General features: G+C 46.0%; 1 protein-coding gene across 2 annotated transcripts in view; it reads right to left on the bottom strand.

The window, feature by feature from the left end:
• Positions 1-17,064: 17,064 nt before the first annotated feature.
• Proc (Proctolin) overlaps positions 17,065-24,701 on the bottom strand; it is a 139,482-nt gene continuing 131,845 nt past the window's right edge. For both annotated transcript variants that reach the window (XM_071692434.1, XM_071692435.1), the window contains exons 2-3: positions 22,403-22,534; positions 17,065-18,592 (exon numbers count right to left, since the gene is read on the bottom strand). In XM_071692434.1, the coding sequence (XP_071548535.1) occupies positions 18,452-18,592; positions 22,403-22,534 (273 nt within the window). In that variant the 3' untranslated portion in view covers positions 17,065-18,451. The remainder of the gene's footprint in view (positions 18,593-22,402; positions 22,535-24,701) is intronic.

Here is a 24,701-nt window from a genome sequence, read left to right as displayed (position 1 = left end):
TCAAAAGTTTTTCAGTTCGTAAATGATTTTGTTACAAAAGATAATAATTATTCATTAATTTAGAGAATATCTTTATTTATATAGTGATTTTAGAATAGTGAAAGAAACTTTATACTGAATGACAAAACTGTTAGGCCTGAGAAGATTACCGCTGCCGCCCAATTTTCTCATGTGGCAAGGAACTAAGTGCTCTACGTTATCAAGTGTGAAATTTCTTCGTAATTTAACCGTGTATGTATATTTTTTGAGTGTATTCTACGTGAGAACATACTCTTAAGACACGAAAGGACTAAAATCTACGACAAGGCAACTGGAAATAGTTGTGTATTCGCAATCTGAACCTTGAACTGCATTTGTTGACGAACTTCCTTGCCATTTTATCAATACACGCAGGTAAGTGTCTTGCTTGTTTACATCGTAGCAACTGATGTTTTCACGTCACAGTTTTCCAGATATGGTTATCCTGATCTGAATAAGGCCAAGATGTATTATTAGATGCTCGCTCTAGATAGAAGTGATGGATGTAATTGTAAGGGAAATAATTTTTCCTCTATCAGTTTAAACGGGGAACCAAGTGATCAACTGAATGTAGTAAGGTTTTTGATAACTAAATATGGCCATGTGCAGATAAGCAGCAAACACCGGTAGGACTTACGGGATAAAGGAAGGTTTTATAGTAAAATCAACATTGATAACTTTTGGCTGAAAGTTGGTGCATGGCACTAACTTACGAGAGTCAGATGGAAATTTCTCTTTCAGCAGACTACTTGAAGATTCGTTTGTGGTCCGCAGATCAACTCGATTTTTGTTTATTGTTGATACCTTTTTGTCTGCGGGGTTGGTTGAGGGCCATATCCCACATGTCATTCGATCCATGTTTCACTACTGAGCCACGTCTCGTGTTCTGATATCCTTCTAAAATCAGATAAACCAAAGTGAATTATTGAGTTAAGGTAAAAAAAATAGTAAATAAAGAAGTACTGAGCTGAACTGGGGTAGTGAATAGTTGGATCATTTGGACTCTGGTCACGAACGGGTGATCTTTAAGTTAGATAATGTAGGATAACAGGGGAGAATATGTTGGCGAAATCATAAAGAAGCAAGTATCTCAGGTACATAGAGTGACCCTAGGAATAAATAGGTGAGCATGTCGAAGTGGTGAATTAGTATGAATAGTTAGTGGACAATTTCATTGGATAGGCTGGAATTACAAGATGAGTTTTTGGTAATAAGACACCGGCAGAATGGACAAAGTCTGCAGTGCTAATCGAGTGAAGTGGTTGTGTAAAAAGATAGCTGTAGATTATCTGTGAATTGACAAGATTGAATTATGAAAAGTGAAAAGATTGCAAAGTACACTAAGCCTTGATATACTGCCTAGTTTTCTAGATCTGTGAGCAGACGGTAGAGTATATAAGGTCTGTTAACCAAGAATTTATAAGGTTTATGAACAGCAGAATGTATTAGGTCTGTGAGCAGATAACAAAGTGTACTGTGTCTTGAAACATATAGAACACAATAGGTTTATAAAAAAAAAAAAGAAGAGTAAGTCTAGACAGATGGCATTTTTGAGCTAGTTATCAATGCGTGAATATCAGAGTAAAAGGTCTAAACTGTAAATCAGGTTGTGATAAAAGCTTATCATAGTATGTTGTAGGATGAAATCCTTCTAGAAAAGTCACCAGTCCTCCCAGATATTTGTCTGGTATATTCTGAAGAATTATTCAATATTATGAAGCCTAATGCTGTAGATTACTTATTATTGTATAATGAAGCGTAAGGTAAGTGAAAAGTGAAGTCTTGTTATTTTATGACTGAAATGACATTTCTTGTAATGTGTCTGTATGTTGTAAATATTCTTTAAGTCTGCAATATTTTATTAATGTATTATATAAATGAAGAGGCTCTGCTGTAAGGTGATTATGTAATATTTCACCATTTTGATCCATATGTGAAGAGGCCTTATAAGGTAAATATGTCGTATTTCATTATAATACATATATGAAGAGGTCCTGTTATTTACATGTACAATATCTCATCATTATTGTATACATGTGAAGATTTCCTGTTCAGTAAGCATGTAATAATATTTCATCATTATGATACACATGTGAAGAGGTCCTATAATGTATGTAATATTTCATCATTATAATACATAAGTGAAGATCTCCTCAAGAGGTAAGGCATGTTATTTTTCATGATATACATATGTGAAGAAGTCCTGTAAGGTAAGTTTAATTTTCTTAAAAGAGGTTTTATGCTCTTGAACCATGTCGCTGCTTCCAAGACACTTTGAACGTACACCAGAAGTGTACCCGGGCGAGGGTGCTAGGAGCACTGAGTTTGATATTAACGCTTCACTAACAGGCTGATTTTGTATGTCTCGCCTTGTATGTTACTGGTAGATATCCCTGCTGGTCCGTTTGTCGGTTAAACGGGCTGTAGGATTATATAGGTGCTTCGAATTCACGCAATTGGCTCTGTTGCTTTTGCTTTGAATTGTAGGTCTGCGTGTTTGTGTCGTGTTTACGGAGAATTACGACAAATTATGCGAGTTAAACATGACGGCCAGGGGCTTAGCTTCGTAGGTCGTCACATCAGTATTGGATGAGCGACTCCGTTCTGTATTTCTTCTCCCCACTGACTGTACTGTTACCCAGTGCAGTACTCTTAGTAGGAGAACTTTTAAAGACATTTCATATCGTAACCGTCATCGGACGGGATGCCAGCAGTCGCCCTGGACCTGGATTCGTGTGTATAAAATCATGGCCGCCCGCAGCCGCTTCCTAACCCACCAGTCAGCCAGAACTCTATTTGCCTCAAGAAAACTGCTGCTCTGCAGTGTATAGACAGTGCGGTCAGTGACACGTGTATAGAAGTTAGAAAGATTTTCACGGTAGAAAGAGGGTCAGTTCATTGTGACCTTTCCTTCTGGCATCTGACACGGATTATTATGAAGACTGCCAGCATATGTCCCAGACATGTCAGCCCCAGACGGCAATTTGCATGTTTTCAGTGGTGTGGTGGCTGCTTATGATGAAATACATCTCGCCGGGCCTGGGAGATACAACAAGTCATACTGGTTTTTCAGGAGGCAACACCATCATATTGTCCTGTTACCCATCTCTCTCTCTCTCTCTCTCTCTCTCTCTCTCTCTCTCTCTCTCTCTCTCTCTCTCTCTCTCTCTCTCTCTCTCGTGCATTGTCTTGTTACTTCTTCCCCTACCTTTTTACCCTCTTTCTCACCTTCTCCTCTTACTTCTGTTTATTTCACTTTTTTCACTTGCTTTATACCCTTGCTTTCCTCTTCCTCTCTCTAGTCCAAGCCAGAGGATGCGTGCAGAATACGCCATAGGGCTAGCGTCCTGTCTGGAGGATCCCCAGCCATTTGTTAATATTCCAAACAACTTTACTCCAGTGAGTTGATATTCTGAACGTCCCCCTTCTCCCTGCCGACCTCTGGTGGAGTTGAGGATAAGGGAGAATTGGGCGGCCCCTCATGTGCAGCCTGAAAAAAAAAAAAAAAAATCGGACGCGGGTGTTTACGATGGCGAAGCCTGGTGCTGTGTGCTGAAGGACTACGCGGGAAGGACAGGCAACAGGAAGTCTGATGGTTTGTGACGAAGGTATCTGCTGGAGGGTAGTGCATGGGGAGGACAGACACCAGGAGACCTGATGGTCCGTGATGAGGTTATCGGCTGGAGGACATTACATGGGAAGGAACATCTAACAGGAGACCTGATGGTCCACGTGGAGGTTATCTGTAGTCTTACTTTAATTCGTGATAGAAACAGGACAGTAATGCCGAAGGCCTACTGGTGATGTACATCTTTGGGGGTAGATGGATGGTGAGTTGGGTGAACTCTTAGGGATTTGGGTGAGGGATTTGTCGAGCTGGTGGGCGTGTTAGTGACCTCGCTGAGTACCTGACGGTGCTGTAAAGAGGGTGAGTTACCGGCGTACGTGAAGATGTTGAGACGAAGGATAGTGGTGTGAGGTGTTGGGTGCGTGTGAGAGTGGCGTTGGTTGTAGGCTGAGCTGGCAAGCGTGAAGGAGGATAATGATGGTGGTGGTGGAGGTGGTGGGGATTGCTGGAGAGGCACTTGCCGTTCAGCAGTTCATAATCGAAAACCACCTGCGAGATTTTATTATTATTATTATTATTATTGTTATTATTATTATTATTATTATTATTATTATTTTATTATTATTATTATTATTATTATTATTATTTTCTTTTCTTTCTTTCAAACTGTTCGCCATTTCCCGCATTAGCGAGGTAGCGTTAAGAACAGAGGACTGGGCCTTTGAGGGAATACCCTCACCTGGCCCAATTCTCTGTTCCTTCTTTTGGAAAATTAAAAAAAAAAAAAAAAAAAACGAGAGGGGAGGATTTCCAGCCCCCCGCTCCCTCCCCTTTTAGTCGCCTTTTACGACACGCAGGGAATACGTGGGAAGTATTCTTTGTCCCCTATCCCCTATTATTATTATTATTATTATTATTATTGTTATTATTATTATTATTATTATTAATGGCGGTGGGTGAAGCCACGGGAGTTGATGTGGGTCACAGGGTGGAAGAAGTTAAGATCGTGGTTGCTTTTAGAAACATAGGGAAGGAGAAGTGAAAGATGAGCTGCTGCTGCTTCTCTCTCTCTCTCTCTCTCTCTCTCTCTCTCTCTCTCTCTCTCTCTCTCTCTCTCTCTCTCTCTCTCTCTCTCTCTTCCTGTATACATGTGTTCTTCTATCTTGGTTTCATACTTATAATCATCTGTTTCTACTGGACTGAAAAGAAGCAGGCCGATGGTTTCCTGCTTCTTAGCGGCTTGATAGTGGAGGCTCCAGATTGAGATGTACGGAGGCGTGGGGAAAATATCGAGAACAGAGCTGTGGAGGGTGGGAATACTCCTCCACCTCCCCCCGTGTTGAGAAGGGTGGGAATTCTTCACTACCTTGCCCCCTGTGTTGAGGAGGGTGGGAATACCTCTCCACCCTCCTCTTGGAAAAATGAGGCATGGCTTCCGAGGGAACAGGAGACTTGTCATTACTTTCCCATGAATATCATTATATTGCTTCTCCTTCTGCCATGTTCTGTCTGGTGTCTTGGTTATGGACGGCATTAACCGCCCCCTGGCAGCCAGGTAACAACTCGACAATGCATCTGCAGTGACTCCTCAACGTTATCATCTCTCCTCTCGTCCTGCTGTTGTCCTCCAACGTTATTTCTGTCCAAAATCTTTGTGTGTGTGTGTGTGTGTGTGTGTGTGTGTGTGTGTGTCAGGATTTAGACCCGACTCGGCTGCTGTGTTGTTCCATCTGGTGGCCGGGAGTTGCAGCAGGGTTGTTTGTTAGCTCGGCTCATTCTCCAGCATCGTGATATAATTCTCATGTCATCAAGGCATTCCTAATATGTAAGATTGACGTTTTCTTTCAAACCTCCCCCCCCCCCCCCCCCTGTAGTGAGGTACACAATTGAGCTCCCGTTTTTTTTTTTCCCCCAAATTTATAAAGAGAACTAATGTTTCCTTTTGCTTTCAACGGGACGACAATATGCGACCGGTGCTGTTGTGTTCCTCAAAGCGTACAGAAGCCGCCACAAAAGCTCTCAGACTACCTAAGTTTGTCATCCTTAACAGTACTTCGAAATGCTGCCTTTTTGAGAGAGCCGGTCCTTTGTTGTGGTTCTGTGCGGGCGCCTCTCTTATGGTTTATTGCTGATAAGTATATAACAAAAAAAAAAGAAGGGGGGGGGGGACGAGGCTGAGCGATGGCATGTAACCAGCGTGGACGTAAAGACGAACTTCACGAGTAAACCCAAGAAATTGCATTTTTTTTTCCATATTTTCATATTTCATTTAATGTCTGAATAGCATTGTCTGCAGTTCATATTTATAGGGTTTTGACAATGGGGAGTCTTCCAGTGTGGGGTCTGGCGACCCAGCCATCACCGAGATTAAAACTAGCGGACCTGTCGACCTCCCTTCGACTTCAGTCGAACACCCATCCACGATTTCAGTCGGTCTCCTGTCGAACCCGCCCCAACTCGTGTTGATAGTGAAGGAGGTCACCCTACGCCCGTATCTGGTCCAGCTGATGCACACTGCGCGTCTTATCTTCATAACTGTGGATCACAGGAATGTGTGACGTGTACTTGGAAAGCCGGCTTACAAGACCTGATGGTCCGTGACGAGGTTCACCCGCTGGAGGACGGTGCATGGGAAGGACTCTAGATAACAGGACCTTGTGGTCTATGAAGAGGTTGACTCGTTCCTGCAGGCTCGAGGGTGTGACTTGAGCACGACGGTACGGCCCTTGAGCACGACGGTACGGCCCTTGAGCACGACGGTACGGCCCTTGAGCTCGACGGTACGGCCCTTGAGCTCGACAGTACGACGTGAGCACGACGGTACGGCTCTTGAGGATGACGGTACGGCCGTTGAGCTCGACAGTACGACGTGAGCACGACGGTACGGCCCTTGAGCACGACGGTACGGCCCTTGAGCTCGACAGTACGACGTGAGCACGACGGTACGGCCTTCGAGGTTAACCTGAGGAGGTAACATGACGTAACCATTAACCTGATCTTGAGGCAGGCTGTCGTACTGAGGGGTCGTACCGTCGTGTCGTGCTCAAGGGTCGTACCGTCTTGCTCAACGTTCGTGCCGAAGGATCGTACCGTCGTGCTCGTGGGAGTGCAGGAAGCAACAGCAGACTGTGGTGGTGGCAGAGGCCCACCTGTTGTCGCCTTAATAATGGTGTATTGTGGAAGCAACAAGTCGTCAGGTCAGTACCGGGAACCGAAATGGTGTGTTTGGTAAATGTGCGGGAGCTGGGCGATAGACGGAAGTGCAGCCAACAGGGTAGAGGAGAAGGGAGAGCGGGGAGGAAACGGACGAGGAAGAAGAGAGAGTAGGGTGAGAGTCGGTGAGAGTGAGAGGAAAATAGGTCGGGATGTCCTGAGAGGTTGCTGTCCTGATGGTGGCCACGCAGAATGGCAAGGGTAGTGAAGGAGTGGGAGGAGGATGGGTTGGAAAGGCGTAAATGATCTTGGGAGTTTGAACTTGGGAGTCGCAAGCACGGAGGGTGAAGCACGGTGCACGCCCTCTGGGGCGCGAGGTACGTGGTACACCGCCCATTACGTGCCACGGGAGAGGGCGGAAGAGGACCAAGGGGGAGGATGATCGGTGTGGCCAGCCATCGTCCCAGCAGAGCGATAAAAGGAAAACTTGTTGGGGTTGTAGACAGGGAGTTGGCGGGCAGGGGCCCCCCCGGGGGGGGGGGGGGGATTGCACACCCGGCCCTGGGATTAGCTGGCACTTAGGAACCAGTGAGCTCGCTGCTGGGGACTCGGTCTTTGGCGTGCCTCAGCCACAGGGGACCATTGACGGGTCAGTGGGTCACGCCATGGGACATCCAGCCAACCTCTTGTCGTATAGAGAATTTTATTTTAACCGACTCTCCCGAGATCCGCTGATGTGACCCGTCGTGTCGTGGAACGGTCTTGTGCATACTGCAGGAATTGCACGCGGACGTCCTGGGGTCTAATTCCCGGGCTTTATTTAAGCCGGAGGGAAGTTGGGAGTGGCTCCGGCCCTGCTTGGTGGTGATTACTGCAGGTAAGGCGAGGCGGGTGTGTCCGCTTCTCCTGCTCGGGTGACCTTCCTCCCGTCATTATTGCCAGCCTCTCCCGCTGGGCCTCTACTCTTTTAACCCTTGCCTATGTTTCCCCCCCAACCCCCCTGAACCCATCATCCCCCATCCCTCCTGTAACGCATCTCTCCTCACCACCCCCATTCCAGGCGAACGTGAAGGGGTGTGGTAGGATAGCTTAGAGACAAACCACATACTCGGGGAGGGGGGGAAGGGGGGAGGCGGCGCGAAGGGAGTCTTAGTAGGTGTAGTAGGGTGGTATGGCGTGATGAGAGTGGGGTGTCCAGGGTGGGAGGGAGGGTTGTGTTTAACTTGCGCCAATATCGTGCTTATGACCGGAAAACTTCAGCGGAGCAAAGGCGACCACGTCCAGTTGGGGCGGCTGTGCGACGAGGAGCTTGTTATGGGGCTGTGATAAGGGAAGGATCTGACGAGGCATTTTCACGGGGCTTTACTCCAAGGGGGCATTGCCTGGAGGATTTACTCGGGGCTATTGCAAGGGGGTGAGGGGATTTGGAAGGAGCAATGCTGGTGGGGTGGGGAAGGGAGGTGCTAAGAGTATTGCTCAGGAGGCTTGAAGAGAGACAAGGAGACAGCTCCGTCGAACGGACAGTCAGCAGACCAGTAACTTCAGACAGAGAGACAGACAGAGAGACAGACAGACAGACAGAGAGACAGACAGAGAGCTGCAGCAGCAAGGGAAGGGGAAGTAACAGAAGACAGTGGCCGCAGACTGCAGTTTTAGCCAACAAAAACAACAGCATCAGAAGCAGACAAGCGGCAAGGATCAGCAGAAATCATCATCGTCAGCAGCAGCAGCAGTAGCAGTAGCAGTAGTAGTAGTAGCAGTAGCAGCAGTAGTAGCAGTAGCAGCAGTAGTAGCAGTAGTAGTAGTAGTAGCAGTAGTAGTAGCAGTAGTAGTAGTAGTAGCAGTAGCAGTAGTAGTAGTAGTAGTACAAGTAGTAGTCGTAGTAGTAACATTCCCCAGACAACAGCATTAGGGTTGCTTGGGGGAAGTCTGGCTCAGGGTAGTGTGGTGGTACATTTTTTTTTTTTATTATTTTAATTCCAAATTATATGAAGCGAAAATGGGAGGCTTTTGGAGGCCTGATGAACAGAGGAAAATGTGTGGGTGTCTTTTGGCGGGAGTTCCTTTTTTTTTTTCTTTCTTTCTCTTTCCCAGTTTCCCTTCATTCATTTTTTCCTCTCTCTCTCTCTCTCTCTCTCTCTCTCTCTCTCTCTCTCTCTCTCTCTCTCTCTCTCTCTCTCTCTCTCTCTCTCTCTCTCTCTCACACAGTATTTTAACCGGCCATTTCAGGTCTTAATGTCGGAGGGAAGAGCCAGGCAACATTACCATTAAGGCCACTTCAACGTCAGCCACACCGCCACTCGTCGCCCCTTCCACACAACGAGTACTCTTACCACAGACACATTAGGTCTTATGGAGGCAGAGTGCACGTCAGTAGAGCGCCCCCCTCCCCCCATGGCCCGCCTTCACGTCGTCTTCCCTGTCTCATTTTTTTTTTCTTTTTTTTTGACAGTAATTGTTCTCTTATGATGACAGGGTTGATGGCTTCTCTCCAGCGTCTGCTGATCTTTCTAGCTCCTTCCCTTTTTCACAGGTTCTGATGTCGCCTGTTTCTTAGAGTTTACGAAGGTATGACGCTCGCTGGTCGACAGGCTTTTTACTTTATTTAATTGACACCAGGAACCTTTCCTTGTCCTCCCTCCTCACTTATACCTTCCATTTTCCGAGGGTCATAGTCCAAAAAAATCAGCTAACGCAAGCAACCCGCCATTGAAACATTACTCGTTCAGATCTTAAAAGGTTTGTGGATTTCGATTCGGATTCTGTATAGTAAAACGGTACTGTAAAAGACTTAAGTGTTCGGATACTAGAGAAGTAGATGTTTTCGGAGAGGTACCGGGTGATAAGGGACACAGATGTTTGTGGCTCTTCAGTGTATCTTCGTAGTAGGTCCAGGGGTCTATATATCCTAGTCTGTGTTTCCTCAGATTGTAGTAAGACCTTGTAAAGTATGGGCTTCCTCCTGTCTGTGTTAGTAAGTGAAATCATGGTACTCGTGTCCGGGGAGTTAGGGTTGCTATTTCTTCGTGATTCCAGTCGTAGGTAAAACTCCTGTTATAGCCACATATTGTGCTGTAGCTGTTTCCATGATGCGGTGTAGTAAGCTTGCATCATTCATTTCTGTCCTTGAGAGTAATGCCGCGTCGTTTACCGACACAACGTTGAGTGAACGATACACATCAATTCGCCTTCGGAATCCTTCCTCGGATTTGTTCCTTCCCTTGTATACACAGTGTCCACACCTTGTCCGCGTCCCCATATGATTTCAGAGGCTTATATTTTTAGTTTAGTATATTGTTATTCCTCTTTTGGCCTCGATTATTTCGTGCAGACGTTTGGGCATGGAGTTGGCAAGGTTCCTGAAGTTTTCTAGGTCCATATTTCGGGGTCCATAGGGTCTTGATCTCCTGAATGAGGCGAGGCGCTGATGAGTTGTTGCAAGAAGCAGTCGCCTGATCGTGCACCTGGAAATCTCATGTACCCACGTTTTCTTGCTTACAGGCGAGAATTCGGGCTTTCTGCTCCTTAAAAAGGTAAAAGCCAACCATGCTGAGGCAAAGGCGGAAGAAATACGGCGTCCAGAAATGAAACCTACCAATATGAAGTAGCAGCCAGGAAGAATTAAGAATAGAACATCCTTTCCCTAAAGATAGCCTGAGACACACTGAGGCGGGTTGCTGGTGCTAACACCGTTAGAAACACTAGTCTCAGCGACCAGAAGTACGATGATTTGGTCCTGAGAGCCTCGTATACTTGTAACCACTATAAACCTAAGCTGTTTATCTCCTTTTGAAATACATGGATGTAGGCAATTTCTTTTGAGAACTCAATAACCTTCATTGTTACACTCTTATTTCCTGCCGTTCGCGTAAATGAAAGTTCGAGTTCACCGTCCTTTATAATCGGGTCAGGTTTCTTCATTCCCAAAGAGGAAGAGAGAGAGAGGATAATAGATAGCTGCCTGTGTTTGAGATCTCTTTGTGTGTGTATTATATAAGCAGTAACCTGAGAATGCACTCTGGACAGGCCAGTGTTCATGAATTATATATAAACCCATGCTTGCGTGGTTCTGGCCCCGGGGGCCTCAGACTTGGACGGCAGTGGCCCCAATGAGAGAGAGAGAGAGAGAGAGAGAGAGAGAGAGAGAGAGAGAGAGAGAGAGAGAGAGAGAGAGAGAGAGAGAGAGCATTAGGGTTTCAATTTACAGGCAACTGACCACGTCTGAATTATTGTTTCTCTCCCAAGCGGCCGCTGCTCTCCCCACCCACCCACATCAGGGCCCAGATACTCGCCTGTCGCTAATGGTGGAGATATTCCGCCCCCAGATACTCGCCTCTCGCTAATGGTGGAGATATTCCGCCCCCAGATACTCGCCTCTCGCTAATGGTGGAGATATTCCGCCCCCAGATACTCGCCTCTCGCTAATGGTGGAGATATTCCGCCCCCAGATACTCGTCTCTCGCTAATGGTGGAGATATTCCGCCCCCAGATACTCGCCTCTCGCTAATGGTGGAGATATTCCGCCCCCAGATACTCGCCCCTCGCTAATGGTGGAGATATTCCGCCCCCAGATACTCGCCTCTCGCTAATGGTGGAGATATTCCGCCCCCAGATACTCGCCTTTCGCTAATGGTGGAGATATTCCGCCCCCAGATACTCGCCTTTCGCTAATGGTGGAGATATTCCGCACCTGGCCTCTCTAGTATTATGTTTACTGTGCTTGTTGTGTCCTGGATCCACTGAGAGAGCAAGCATTAGGATTCTAGTTACAGTCACACACACACACACACACACACACACACACACGCACACACACACACACACACACACACACACACACACACGGGTCTTGCAACAGCTTGGAAAAGTTGTGAGTGACGGAGGAGGAGGAGGAAGAGGAGGAGAAGGATCTCATGCATCATAAGAACACCAGCTGCCCGGGGAACATTTCACAGCTGGCCGACTACCTGACAAGCCAGCCCCAGGGAGGCCCCCAGCCCGTCATGCGCAGTGCCAGGTGGTATCTGGAAATGCCTCGCGCATGACGGTGTGGTCGGCTGGATGTTGTTGCTCACCTTCCTGATAACATGACCTGTCTTGCCAGGAGAGTTAGAGGGATTCTGGCTGATAAACTGATAACACGAGTGTCGTATACCTCACGTATGACTCGTAAAATGAATATATGTAACTATATATATATATATATATATATATATATATATATATATATATATATATATATATATATATATATATATATATATATATATATATGTATATATATATATATATATATATATATATATATATATATATATATATATATATATATAGAGAGAGAGAGAGAGAGAGAGAGAGAGAGAGAGAGAGAGAGAGAGAGAGAGAGAGAGAGAGAGAGAGAGAGAGATATGACGTGACCCATAATTACGTAGACATGATCATTATAGTCAGTTGTGAATTGGCACATCAGTACGTCCACACGTACGATCACACGCATTTACATGCAGCTTGTAATACTGGGATAACATATGGAACGTCACAAGAGGAGCAGAGAACAGTTTGTGTTCCTGATATCGTAACGTGTGGCTGTGGCTGGGGAGGCCCTGCTGCGGTGGTGGCACACCACTCCACCACAGCCACAGACTTGTGGCCACCCCCTCACACTCGCTAGCCACTCGCTCATTCCAGGACTCACATTCGCTCGCCACCCGCTCATTCCAGGACTCGCACTCGCTCGCCACCCTCTCAATCCAAGACCCACACTCGCTAGCCTTCGCTCATTCCAGGACTCACACTCGCAAGCCTTCGCTCATTCCAGGACTCGCACTCGCTCGCCACCCGCTCACTTCAAGACTCACACTCGCTAGCCACCCGCTCAATCCAGGACTCACACTCGCTAGCCATCCGATCAATCCAGGACTCACATGATCCTGGAATGAAGAACAAAATCCCCGGACGTTTTCTGGTTGCTGTGCTCTTCAGTGTGGTGTTTCATGTTGACAGTTTGCTTCCGCATGGAATAAAGGAAACTTGTATTCCTGTTAGACAGGAGTGATCCCACAGACTTAATGGCTCCCACGGGAAATTAGTCAAGTATGTATGACAAGGGAACAGAAATATAAGGGCACTGGCTTACGGTTATCTCCCTCCCAGTATTATAGGAAAATGCTTCCCAAGTTTAAGTTGAATGTTACTTTGAGTCGGACTTGTGTCTTCTGTTGTGGGTCGCGTTATGTTACCAGTGAGCGGAATGACCCTCACGGAAGTAAGATACCTGGATTGTTATATCGCTCAGCCTCACAATATCTTGTAAAGGTGGTATCGTAACGACCAGTCCTCGTGTGGTCAGTCCACGCAAAAGACACAGTGGGAATCAGCAGGTAGTCGCGTCCCGTCTCTGAGTGTAACCCTACATCTTGTCGGGTTACACTCTGAGACAGTTCGCTGGAGCAGCGGCCGAAGTAATACCTGTAGAATAGAAGAGGCAGCAAAGCACCGTTGGACGGAGAGGGATGGTTGAAGAGAGGTGGAATGCTCTTGATTGCACACTGACTAAGAGGGAGGCTGAGGAAGAGCCACCCGAGAATTGCAAACAGTAGCACACACTAGGGAGAATGATATATATATATATATATATATATATATATATATATATATATATATATATATATATATATATATATATATATAATATATATATATATATTTAAAACCAGAGGAGTTCTGTACCATAAACCGCTTCAGATTTGTACCATCTCTCCTCGGGGCTCAGCAGGAGGATAAGCGACCGCTTCAAAAGCCGTTTCGTGTTTGTGTCTGTGATTTTTCCTCCCTACTGCCGCCTCGCTTAATTAACCTCCTGTGGCTTACATACTGACGTCTCCACAGTGGGATGCAGTGATCGCCACCTCCAGAGAATCCTGGGACCATCTCCGTCTCCGTTTTCCATCTGGAGGATACGGTGAGGCAAGGGTTTCATCAGTACTGACCTTTCTGCTCAGCCAGCAGCACCAGCACCCACACTGCCTTTTGAATCATTGCAAATGTGTTTGTTTGGTGCGTGCCATCTTATGGTCAGAACATGATTATCAGAGAGGTCTATATGCAGCAGACACAACGGACGACTATGTTTTTTTCCCCCCCATTCCTCCCTGAAGCGTGGAAAAAATAAAATTTCTAGATAGAATTTTTTTTTTCTAAGTTTCGTAACCGTGAAAAGATAAAAAGTCCATATCTGTTATTGTATTATCATGGCGAGAGAAGCCATTCGTCTTAATTAAATATTACACCTCCTTGACTTTTGCTTAAAATTACCCTGGCCCCGAAATATGTAAAGAAAATAAGTTTTTAGAAACCAGTCCAGGAGAATATATCACCTGTTTTTGCTCCTGATTTTTCGTTGGATAAATTTGCAGAATGCAAGTGTGAGTTTGAAGACGATTTTACACATTTCCTTTTTGCCAAAGTGAGGCAGCTCGTTATCTGACAGAAATCCTCTTGGAATTAACTTGTGTCGCTGTTTCTCATACAGGAGTTGGTAGAGCAACGTGTTGGGATTTATTGAGACATTTTCAAAGGTTACATTCTTCTAAACTTTCTTAGGTTTGTGTTGAGACGCTGTTGACCTGAAGTTTATATGTTTTTCTTAGAGGTTGAGGAAGTTTGATAACGCTTGCCTTCCATTCCTCGAATTCGATGATTTCTTCCTCTGCACCAAGCGTTCATTAGCGATATGATCATCTTTCCCAGTACTAATACAGATTATAGGTCCCGAGGCTTGATACTCTACCTTCAGCTGGTATGGGGCTAACGGCTGTGCAGTTAAAGAGGATCAGCGTCGTAAAGACAAAGTCCGCTCAGAAGGCAGAAGGCAGCGCCAGGCTAATAATGTCTGGCGAATCTTTGATGGAAGTTCTTGAGGATATTCTGAATATCCATTTGGAGAGTGTAGTCTGCATCTGAGTGATCAGATGTACGCCGAATGTTTTTCGCTTCATCTTATATCCATTCAAATCCATTCACCGTTAAAGATGGTTGTGTAGCCCATATATGTACATTTCAGTTACATCTGTATATGTTTTGTGAGGAAGCTTCGTCCCAACACATGTCTCGTGGAGGTCCCTCATACACCTCATTTCTCTCTCATGAGGAACGTATTGTCAGTCAAGGAGGCCAGATGGAAATCTGTCTTCGTGCGTGTCTCCGAAATTGGTAAACATATCAGACGGCAAGCCAGAGTGTGTCTGACCTCGAGAAGAGCACGTGAAGGAGAGTCGTCCACACGAGCTGACGGACTCGTGATCTTTTGAACTGGGGTTTGTCCTTGAGGGTGTCAGACAACACGTCATGGGTCACCTCCTGCATAGGTCACCTGACATTATCCTTGATGGCTCATAACTCGTCGTAGATCAGTTGACATTCGCGATCGAAGTGACCTTTATGGTCCAAGCTTGCTGGTGACTTATAAGGGCAAGGCAAAATACATAATTCTATGTAGATCTTTTTTTTTTTTTTTAGATAGATATAGTCTTCATATTCAATCGTCCTGAACAACTGATAACCTGGTTATTTAAAGACGGGAAAGTGAGGTTGGCTTTTCCTTTGCTGTTGAGCTGGGAGTCCTGTCGATATCCTGATGATGATAGGAGTTTGAGATATGCTCTCTCTCTCTCTCTCTCTCTCTCTCTCTCTCTCTCTCTCTCTCTCTCTCTCTCTCTCTCTCTCTCTCTCTCTCTCTCTCTCTCTCTCTCTCTCTCTCTCTCTCTCTCTCTCTCTCTCTCTCTCTCTCTCTCTCTCTCTCTCTCAAAAACTCGTCGTAAGTTCTCGTAAGTGCTCCGTCTCATCCCTCCTCACACTGTTCCGTGGAGTCTGTTTTTTTTTCTCTCTCTGTTTTTCTAATCAATCACCCATCGCCTTCGTTCGTGACGGAACTTGAAACCTCGCCTCATGGGCCGTTTGACGACCTGAAAGACGTCGAAATGAGACCTTCCGGTAACGCTGACCGTGGCAGAAGGTCACGAAGAAGAGGAGGAGGAGGAGGAGGGAGGTAAAACCAGTCCACAGCAGGGAGCTGGGTATAATACAGTGCGTCACGATGCAGATCCCCAGAAGTCTTTCTCGTCTTGTTAAGTCTCCACAAGCAGACATAAACACACACACACACACACACACACACACACACACACACACACACACACACACGATGGATCTTCCCTGCCGCTCCAGCCCTCGCCTGTGTCTGCTGGAGTGGTAGTCGGAGTGACGGAGTGGTGTGTGGGAGTGGACATGCTGACAGTTTACGGACCCGGAGCGGGGGAACCCATCATTATTTTACGTTGTTCCTCTCTACTCCTCCTGCTTCGCTCGCTACGTTGATTTATACTGCCACAAAGCTATTACCAATGACATTATAACTATATCTTTTTTACCATGAATATTACCATGATCATAAAGTATACATATATGTCTTTTATAAGCCAAAGTAATATTTATCGTAGAGGGAAAAGCAGCTAGCATTGTGGCAAGTGGGTTAGGTTTTGAGGTCACTTTGAGAGAGATGGTAAGTCGACTTTGCTGTTCAGTACGTAGAGCTGGCAACTTCAGAGTTGTGAGGGTAATTCGCTCTGCAAGGACGAGCCATTCCTTTGTTTAATAGAAGCAGCCGTTCAGAATAGAGGTATCTTCGTCATACAAGCACAACTCCCAGTTTCCTAGAGGCAGACGAGGCCATTTGTATATCATGTAAGGTTTCAAAAGAATTTCAAATGTTGCGGTGATAATCTGATTATGATGACAAGTGGTGGATTTAATGGTAGCAGACACCAAACAGGAAAGTGATGAGGCTTAGAAAGAAATAGTGAGAAAATGGGGCTTTAAGGGTCATTAGACCTAACTAGGTTACGTTCGTTTGGTACTTCTCACGTTTAACAAGGGAGGGGAAAGGAAAAGCCAGGTTATCCAGCCTGAGAAAATTTATTATGATCATTAATGGGTAGAGAACAGAGCAGGGTGTACAGTGTACAGGAAGAGGCGTTGGCGTACAGCATTATTACACTCGGCACCGTACACCTTGCCATGAAGAGGGGGCACGTGGCGTGCCTCGTGTTACGGCAGTGGGGAACGGTGTTGACGCCTGTATTGACACCTGTACACCACACCACACTTGGGAACATCTGTAGAGGACACTGGATGGCTTATGCTTGACTGTACAGAACACTTTGAGCCATTACCTGCGTGATACTGTGAGGGAGAGCCCGCTTTCCTGCCGCCCAACTTCACTCCTGGCCCCCCCAACAACCAAAGAGGGTGGGAAAAAAAATATAGTCTTGTCAACACATATAACTTTATTTTATAGATGATTCACGATTCATTTGCAGCTCCTTCGTTACCGATACTTCTCCCATGAAAAATATCCTCAGTTAACCATCTTTATTCTTTTTTTTTTCATCAGTCTTTCTGAAAGCGACCAAAACTCTTCCTCATACCTAGTGCCTCGTGGCTCACAGGACTGAAGGTCTGAAAAATATACGTTGGTCCGGAGGCACGAGAGAGGGTCGGCAAACCCACCGTCTTTGAACGAGGAGCTGCAATGAAATGTATGGAGGCCGACAAGGGCCCACAAGGAGTGAGTGGCCCCCAGGGTCACGGCAAACAACCTTTGGAGTTTACAGGATGTACACAGACATACACACACATTGAATTTGCTCCCTCGAGGATGCATTACCTTTGAAAGAGACACAGAGGACAGTTAACAAGCAACATCAGGTTAGGTTTTTCTTCGTGTTTACATATACGTGTAATTCATATTCATATATCACTGTTATACATTGAGATATCAGAACATAAGGAGGGGAAGCTTTTGGTTAGTTCAATACCCCAACTGCCGGAAGCCACAGGGACAACTCTTAACGCACCGTGAACCTTGTGGTAGACGAGGTAACCGTGCAACCACAGGTTCGGGATGGTCAGGTGAACAGAGGTGAGGACCAGTCCAGAGGTGTTTTGAGTTATCTGTCTCTGTACAAGAAAGGTGTTCTGTTCTCTGTTGCTGCGGAGACGCTCGATTCGTTACGTCCTGTGGCAGGATGGTGTAGGGTGAATAGCAAACAAAGAGAGGGTGAGCGAAAGGAGAGACTGTGTAAGATAGGCCAGCACATAGGGAGAGGTATAGGATTCAGAAGAACTAGAGAGGTTTTAGACGTGTGCGAGAAGGAGGAGGAAGAGGACGAGTGTGTGTGTGTCTGTGTGTGTTTGTGGCTGGCATGAGAGGGAGGCGAAGGGCTGGAAACGTTTAAGTGACAGGGGTTAGGGAGACACTTGTGGTAGGGTGGTGACAAAGAGCACTGAAGGAGCTGGTGCGTGCGTGCGCGTATGTGTGTGTGGGAGGGTATGCAGGTCTAGGACGACACTTGAAGAATGTAGAATTGCTTGAGAGAGCAAGGAACTTAAAGAGCTAAACACATTAACATACGTGTCTAATCATCTGTACAGACAGATATTGATTTATGAACTGGACTTTTCCAGGTTAGTCAAGAGTTTTAGTTCTTAATTGATACTTGAAATCAAAACTGTATCCCTCTGTATCCTGTGTTATGGCTGAGGTCGCATCACTCCAAGCTTTTTTTTTTTAAGGGGGTTTATATGAGTTAACACGGCTGAGGGTTAGTGTTTGTCGTTGAGAGGTGAGCGAGTTCGCTGAGAAAGCAGAGGAGTCTACTGCGGGAGGTTGACGAGGGGTTCCACCATCTCGGCCGCGCCACCCTCAGGAACTGCTCGCTTGTACAGGAACCGTTTCTCGTAGCCGGTGCTGCTAACCCTGCTGTTGCTTCCTCCTTCAGCTGTGCGCTCCAGGATCTGCAAGAATGGAGAAATATCAGGCACCGTACTCAAGGTCCTGACTTTAACGAGGCTGTTATGTACTTAGTATGTGTATGTGTGTGTGTGTGTGTGTGTGTGTGTGTGTGTGTGTGCGCGTGAACACCCCATACTTCCTGTGGCGCATTCCCGCCTCCATGACGCCAAACGCCCCTCGTCAACAACTACCACGGAGTCCGGATCAGACTAACAGTTGTGCCGGTGAGGAGGTGGTCTCTCTCAGAAAAGTTAGTGAGGTCGCCTAAGGCCACCCGCTTGCACAGCCAGAGTTTCAACGACACAATTGACTGTTCTTAGGAGAGCTAGCAAGTGCGAGGACTATTCTTCATTCACATTACGCAGGACACCTATATGTATTCTCCGTCTTCGCTAAATGCGATTGTGTTAAGCCTTAAATCCTATGGAGAAAATACCTTCCGTTTATATAGGAATTATCGATAAAAGTTAAGAATATTTGCAGACGGCAAAGACTTTCGTTTGATGAAAGTTATAAGTTGACTAATTTTTCCATATCACCGTATCCGCCACAGATTTGAATATTCAGGCTACAGGCTCGATGAGTGGTCGTATAGAGCATATATTTTGGTAGATAATACTCGATCGTTATATCGAAAATGGAAAATGATAAAGCGAATTACATGGCTTACCAGACCGAATGGGAGACGTACGAATCAGCAACTCAGTGTACGAGTGCGACTTACACTCACACTCAGTTATTTGAACTTCATGTTGCTAAATTTTTCCTCGCTGTGTCGGGCAGGGATGATATTAAGCAGGGCGAAAATCGAGAGAAAGCTTGTTCGATCGAGAGGAGGCCGGGAGATGGTCGGTGGTGGTTGGCCTTGTGAAGCGGTCGAGGGAAGCCTAGCTTGCGTGTGCTGCAGCACGGGCAGGGGATCACGCCAACCGCCGCGCGCCATACATAAACTGCACCCAGCCGGCTGGCTCCTCTCTCTCCGATCGCTTTTATACATTCCATTCTGAGCGTTTCTCCGAGTCTCCTGTACTGTAGGTGTCTCCGTTGATAATTTCACTTATTTCTCAGGAATGTAGTGGGTTAATCCTAGGGTAGGTCACTGAATCAGGTGTGTGAAAATCCTCATTGTTAAGTTTCGGTATGAAGAGGCGCGCCACCATGCGAGGACCGTATCTGCATGGGGGACGTCAAGGGTCTTAAACTGGCTTCGCAGTTGAGCAGGCTGGGTGACCACAGGCTTATACGAATGTCCAGTAGGTATAGTTTATTCTGTACAATGTTCACGTTTTGTAAGCAATAGAAATAAGGAATAGTTTTTGTAAGTTTTGAAAATAGTTTGCGAGTAGAATAAGTGAACCCGTAGAACGCTGATTCTTGTTTCAGTCAGATTTAGTGATGAATTGTTCGTCATATGCACTCCAGTCGAAGTTGTGAGACGGCAACTTACAGTTATAGACCGATTTAGTTCTATTCAGTGATATATTAAGAATTCAGATAATGAGAGAATGAGTCTTAAGTTCTACCAGTCGCTATATATATAATGCTAGTTTATTTTATCTTCCTTAACTGTTAAGGTGTTTGGGTTGCTCCGTCAGGCCCCCATAAGTGTTGGAGACCATTTGTTGACCTTGTTCTCTGAAACCCATTCCCTTGACCTGCTGTAATATGCGGGAAGACCAGTTACTGTGGTTTGGCCTTCTAACTTAGGCCTCAAATGGCCTTCTTGATCACTATGGAGTGGGAGATAGCGCTCGAGGACTTCTGTCCCCACCTATTCCGTTTTATCCTTTTATTTTTGAAATAAACTGATAATAGTTTCCAATAAGAGTTATCGATGACCAAGTATTTTCAAACTTTTCCTTGGAATAGATCTATGCGGGTCCACTTCCGTCTACGGTTGGCGCTGATGTGATAACTAGGCATGCAAACTTTGATGATATTATGGCGTTTTACCTTGAAGAGAAAAGGGCTGATTTAACTTGGAGATAATTCAGACATTTTCAAATTATTCACCAAAGCAAGAAGACCACTTACACCCCGAGTTTTCCAAATGTAACTCAGGATAAGATATTTCGTAGAAGTTAAACGACCAATAAAAGTAAAATAGCGTTATCATGTTTACTCTGAGTTTATTGATGGATGCATGTTTCGTGTTAACTTTTACATATGTATATATATATATATATATATATATATATATATATATATATATATATATATATATATATGAGCCTGACTTGAGTAAGAAGTGTCCTTTCATCTGATGGATGCGTGGTTAGCCTAGCCTGGTCTGGCTATGGTAAGGGGGGCCTGGCCAAGTATGTGTCCAGGACCGTGGCCTCCCTCGTCTGGCTCTGCTACAGACAATTTAGTTTATCCCTGTAACTTGCTTCCAGCCAGCCACCGACGGCCTCGCCCGGGCTCCCAGTGTGATAAGACACCACAGGATCTCTCCCCACGACGCTCTTTGTCACTCCTCCCCCGGAATCAACTTTCTCCTTAATATATATATATATATTTTTTGTCTCCATTATTATTATTATTATATGATTTACGGGTGTATCATCTTCGGTGGCTTTCCAAGCCTGAGATATCTGAGGGGGTTTCCGGCCGTACTTACCGAGGTAATCAAATAGAAATCAAGATGAATAGCGGTCTCTCTCTCTCCCTCCCTCGGGCCTCAACCACAGTATGTATTTGTTTCTTGCTGGTTCATCTCCCTCCCCGCGACCTCCAACGTGCAATATTTTACTCTTGTTTCCTGCGGGAGCTCTCAGTAGCCTGCGGGTGTGTGTGTGTGTGTGTCCGTATGTGAGGCACGCCTTCTGAAATGGACAGTGGAGGCGGACGCGTCCCTGGGGCCTTCGAAGTCCAAGGCAAACAAGAGGACAAGAGGACGAAGGATTCTCGCACGCTGATATTGCCTCTCCCGCCCCCTGCTCTACCCTCTGGCAGGTCAAAGCCTCAGATTTCTTTTTTCCTGCCGTGGTATTAGTTCCCAGGGACAGCCAGAGCGTGGCTCCTGATGCAATAAGTGGTTGGTAATTTGTCGCAGATCATTTGAAGATGGGAAAACATGAGGTGTTTCAGTCCGTCCAGCCATCTGCATTGGAGGGGTTCAACCGTTGTTTTAGTGGTGTATATATTGTAATTTTTTTTTGGGGGGGGGGTGATCAGCTTGGGGATGTCAACGCCCTCGTGACGAAAATGACGATAGTCGAAGAATATTTTAGGAGTGTTGGACCTCGAAGAGCGGAGGGCAGAAGAATGGGAAAATAGTGGGAGTTGTGAGAGAAATAAACAGTCTGATGTTAGAGTCTAGGGACTCAAGAATCGCGGAGGAGCGCAGACTTCCATCTCTGAAGCGGAGGCAAGGACTCAAGGTCATAGTTCAGTGACATGGAAAGGATGAATCAGCACGACCTTTGTTGTCGTGTGGAGGAAAGGTCTATTGCTGTTTGCATTCGTCTCTATCATAAGGGAGGTACCAGGTAAATGATGCTCAACGGAAGGAAAGTTACGAGCGAGACAGTGGAATGTTGGTGACACGAATGAGGGGAAAAAGAGAGTTAAGTCTATCATTGGGGACAAGGGTAGTTAAAGGTTCCAATACTTTCCCGGTTGATCCCTTACTACCACTGTTAACAGAGCGAGATATTTTTAAACATACACATGTTTGGCATCAACTAAATTATTTGTGATTCCCATTTTAGTCAGGTCTTGTTATTACTACAGTAATGAACACAAGGACATCAAGAGTGAAACACGTACGTAACCGGTGGTACACATCCCGGATGGGCTGGGTGACTGACCTCTCTGAGGAGTTCTCTGATCTCTTCGAGGCGCGCGTCGTCGGCCCTGGTTGGAAGGTAACGGGCTTGGGTGAGGGCGGCTGCGAGCACCACTAGCGCCACCACCACGACCAACACCCCGGTCCGCGCCATCTGTGGTAGTGGGGGGAGAGAGAAGGAGCAACACTTGTAATCCACTGCATCTGCATCATACACTTCTACATCCTGCGGTACCTCCATTATATATCAATACACATCATACAGCTTTAGAGGTAGGGTCCCCACGGGTGTAAAACTCCCTCATCATACAGTACAAATAAGTATATACACCTTGATATTATTAGATGATAATTTTACAACCCCAGGACCAAGCTGTCTGGGGAGCCTTCAGCTGGTGTCCTGGTTGCCCTGCACGCAGGAGCAGGGAAATGATGGTATCCCTCAAAGAAAGACGTTCTTCGACAAGGCCGGAATTCGTTTTGTCCGTGGACGATGATACAGCGGTGTAACCATTTGTGGGCGGAGTCCGCTCAAACACACACACACACACACACACACACACACACACACACACACGCGCGCGCGCGCGCGCGCGCGTATAAACTACTATGAAAATGAGACCAGATCCAACGGATGCAAATGAATTTCAAATTTCACTTTAAGAAATCACTGGACTTACCAGAGTGCAACCTTTTTACAGAGAGAGAGAGAGAGAGAGAGAGAGAGAGAGAGAGAGAGAGAGAAATGGAAAACTAATCCTTTCCCTGTGTGGTCGACGCTGTTAAAGGAACTCATGGCTTCCTTTCATTGTGATGGCGAGTGTAGGAGAAAATTATGCGTCACTAATGGAGAATGTGGTTGAGGGAATCATTTGTAACTGGTGGAGAATGTGGTGGAGAGAATCATCTATCACTGGTGGATAATGTGGTGGAGAGAATCATCTATCACTGGTGGATAATGTGGTGGAGAGAATCATCTATCACTGGTGGATAATGTGGTGGAGAGAATCATCTATCACTGGTGGATAATGTGGTGGAGAGAATCATCTATCACTGGTGGATAATGTGGTGGAGAGAATCATCTATCACTGGTGGATAATGTGGTGGAGAGAATCGTTTGTCACTCCAGTGGTGAATGCTGAGGAAACTCCTCCTCAGATACTCAGAAATTAAACCAATGATCAGCGGTGCGCACACTTTTCTGAAGTAGTTCCGCTCATGTCACGTAATGAACCAACTTCCGCTGGCGTCAGAAAAGATCTCTGCTGCCTGCTGTTGGGGGAGCAGCCACACGCGGACGGAAGCAAAGACTGGAACTGTTATGGTTGGCAGATATATTTTCTTCAGTGAAAGAGTCGTATCCTAAGTCCCTGACGGCACACATGAGCAGACGCCTTAAGCAAGTGGTTGTGGGGCTGTGCATTTGCCGTCATGAGAGTCCTCGTCTGGGTAAGGAGGAAGCTTCTCATACATCGTCTTTACTAGTGTGTTCTGGTAGGTTACGAACCTGTGGCGAGTGTCTTTGTCTCCTTTTTCACCGCTGTCTGTTTTAGACTTCACCCCGGTACACAGCTCTGTCCCAGATCAAAGACGTCAGGTGTTGGTTCCATAGACCTTCGGTTGGTGATTATGTACACTAGACACTCAAACGAGGGTCTGTTATATTTGTGCTCCTCCTTATCGTCTTCACGCAGACCCCACGCCTCAGATGCACTAGCCAGACCCCTCAGGGAGGGAGGGTCTCCGGTTGCTGCCGCTGTCTTCGTACCTTGACCTCGTCTTTGGGTAAAGTGTGGGAGATCATATTGCAGTGTTTCCCAGGCAGCCCAGACGCCCTGCAGGTGTTAGCCACAAGCCCTCGACGAGGACCTGGTGGGGGAGGAGGGTAGTCTCCTCCTGATGGTGGTGTCTGGTGTCACGGTGGCAGGAAGAGAAAATCCAGGAAGATGGGGCAGGATTTCCAGGAGGCGACTTGAGGACACTTGCTTGTCAAGGGCTCGGGCCTTATCGAGGAGTGTGGGCCGAATACGTATATTCTTTCTTTCTTTCATACTATTCTCCATTTCCCGCGTTAGCGAGGTAGCGTTAAGAACAGAGGACTGGGCCTTTGAGAAAATATCATATATATATATATATATATATATATATATATATATATATATATATATATATATATCCTTCCCTCTTTGAAATATGTGTAGGACCTGAAGTATCGTATTCCAGGCAGATGATATGAGGACGAACTACATCATCTCGTGTTGCGCTACCTGCTTTCGAAATGTTTTGTTCCTCCTCCTCCTCTTCCTCCTCCTCCTCCTCCT

Source organism: Panulirus ornatus, chromosome 53 (genome assembly GCF_036320965.1).
Source record: "Panulirus ornatus isolate Po-2019 chromosome 53, ASM3632096v1, whole genome shotgun sequence".
NCBI classification, from domain to species: Eukaryota; Metazoa; Arthropoda; class Malacostraca; order Decapoda; family Palinuridae; genus Panulirus; species Panulirus ornatus.
Note: the sequence above shows the minus strand (reverse complement) of the source record. Positions and strands in the feature narration are given on the sequence as shown.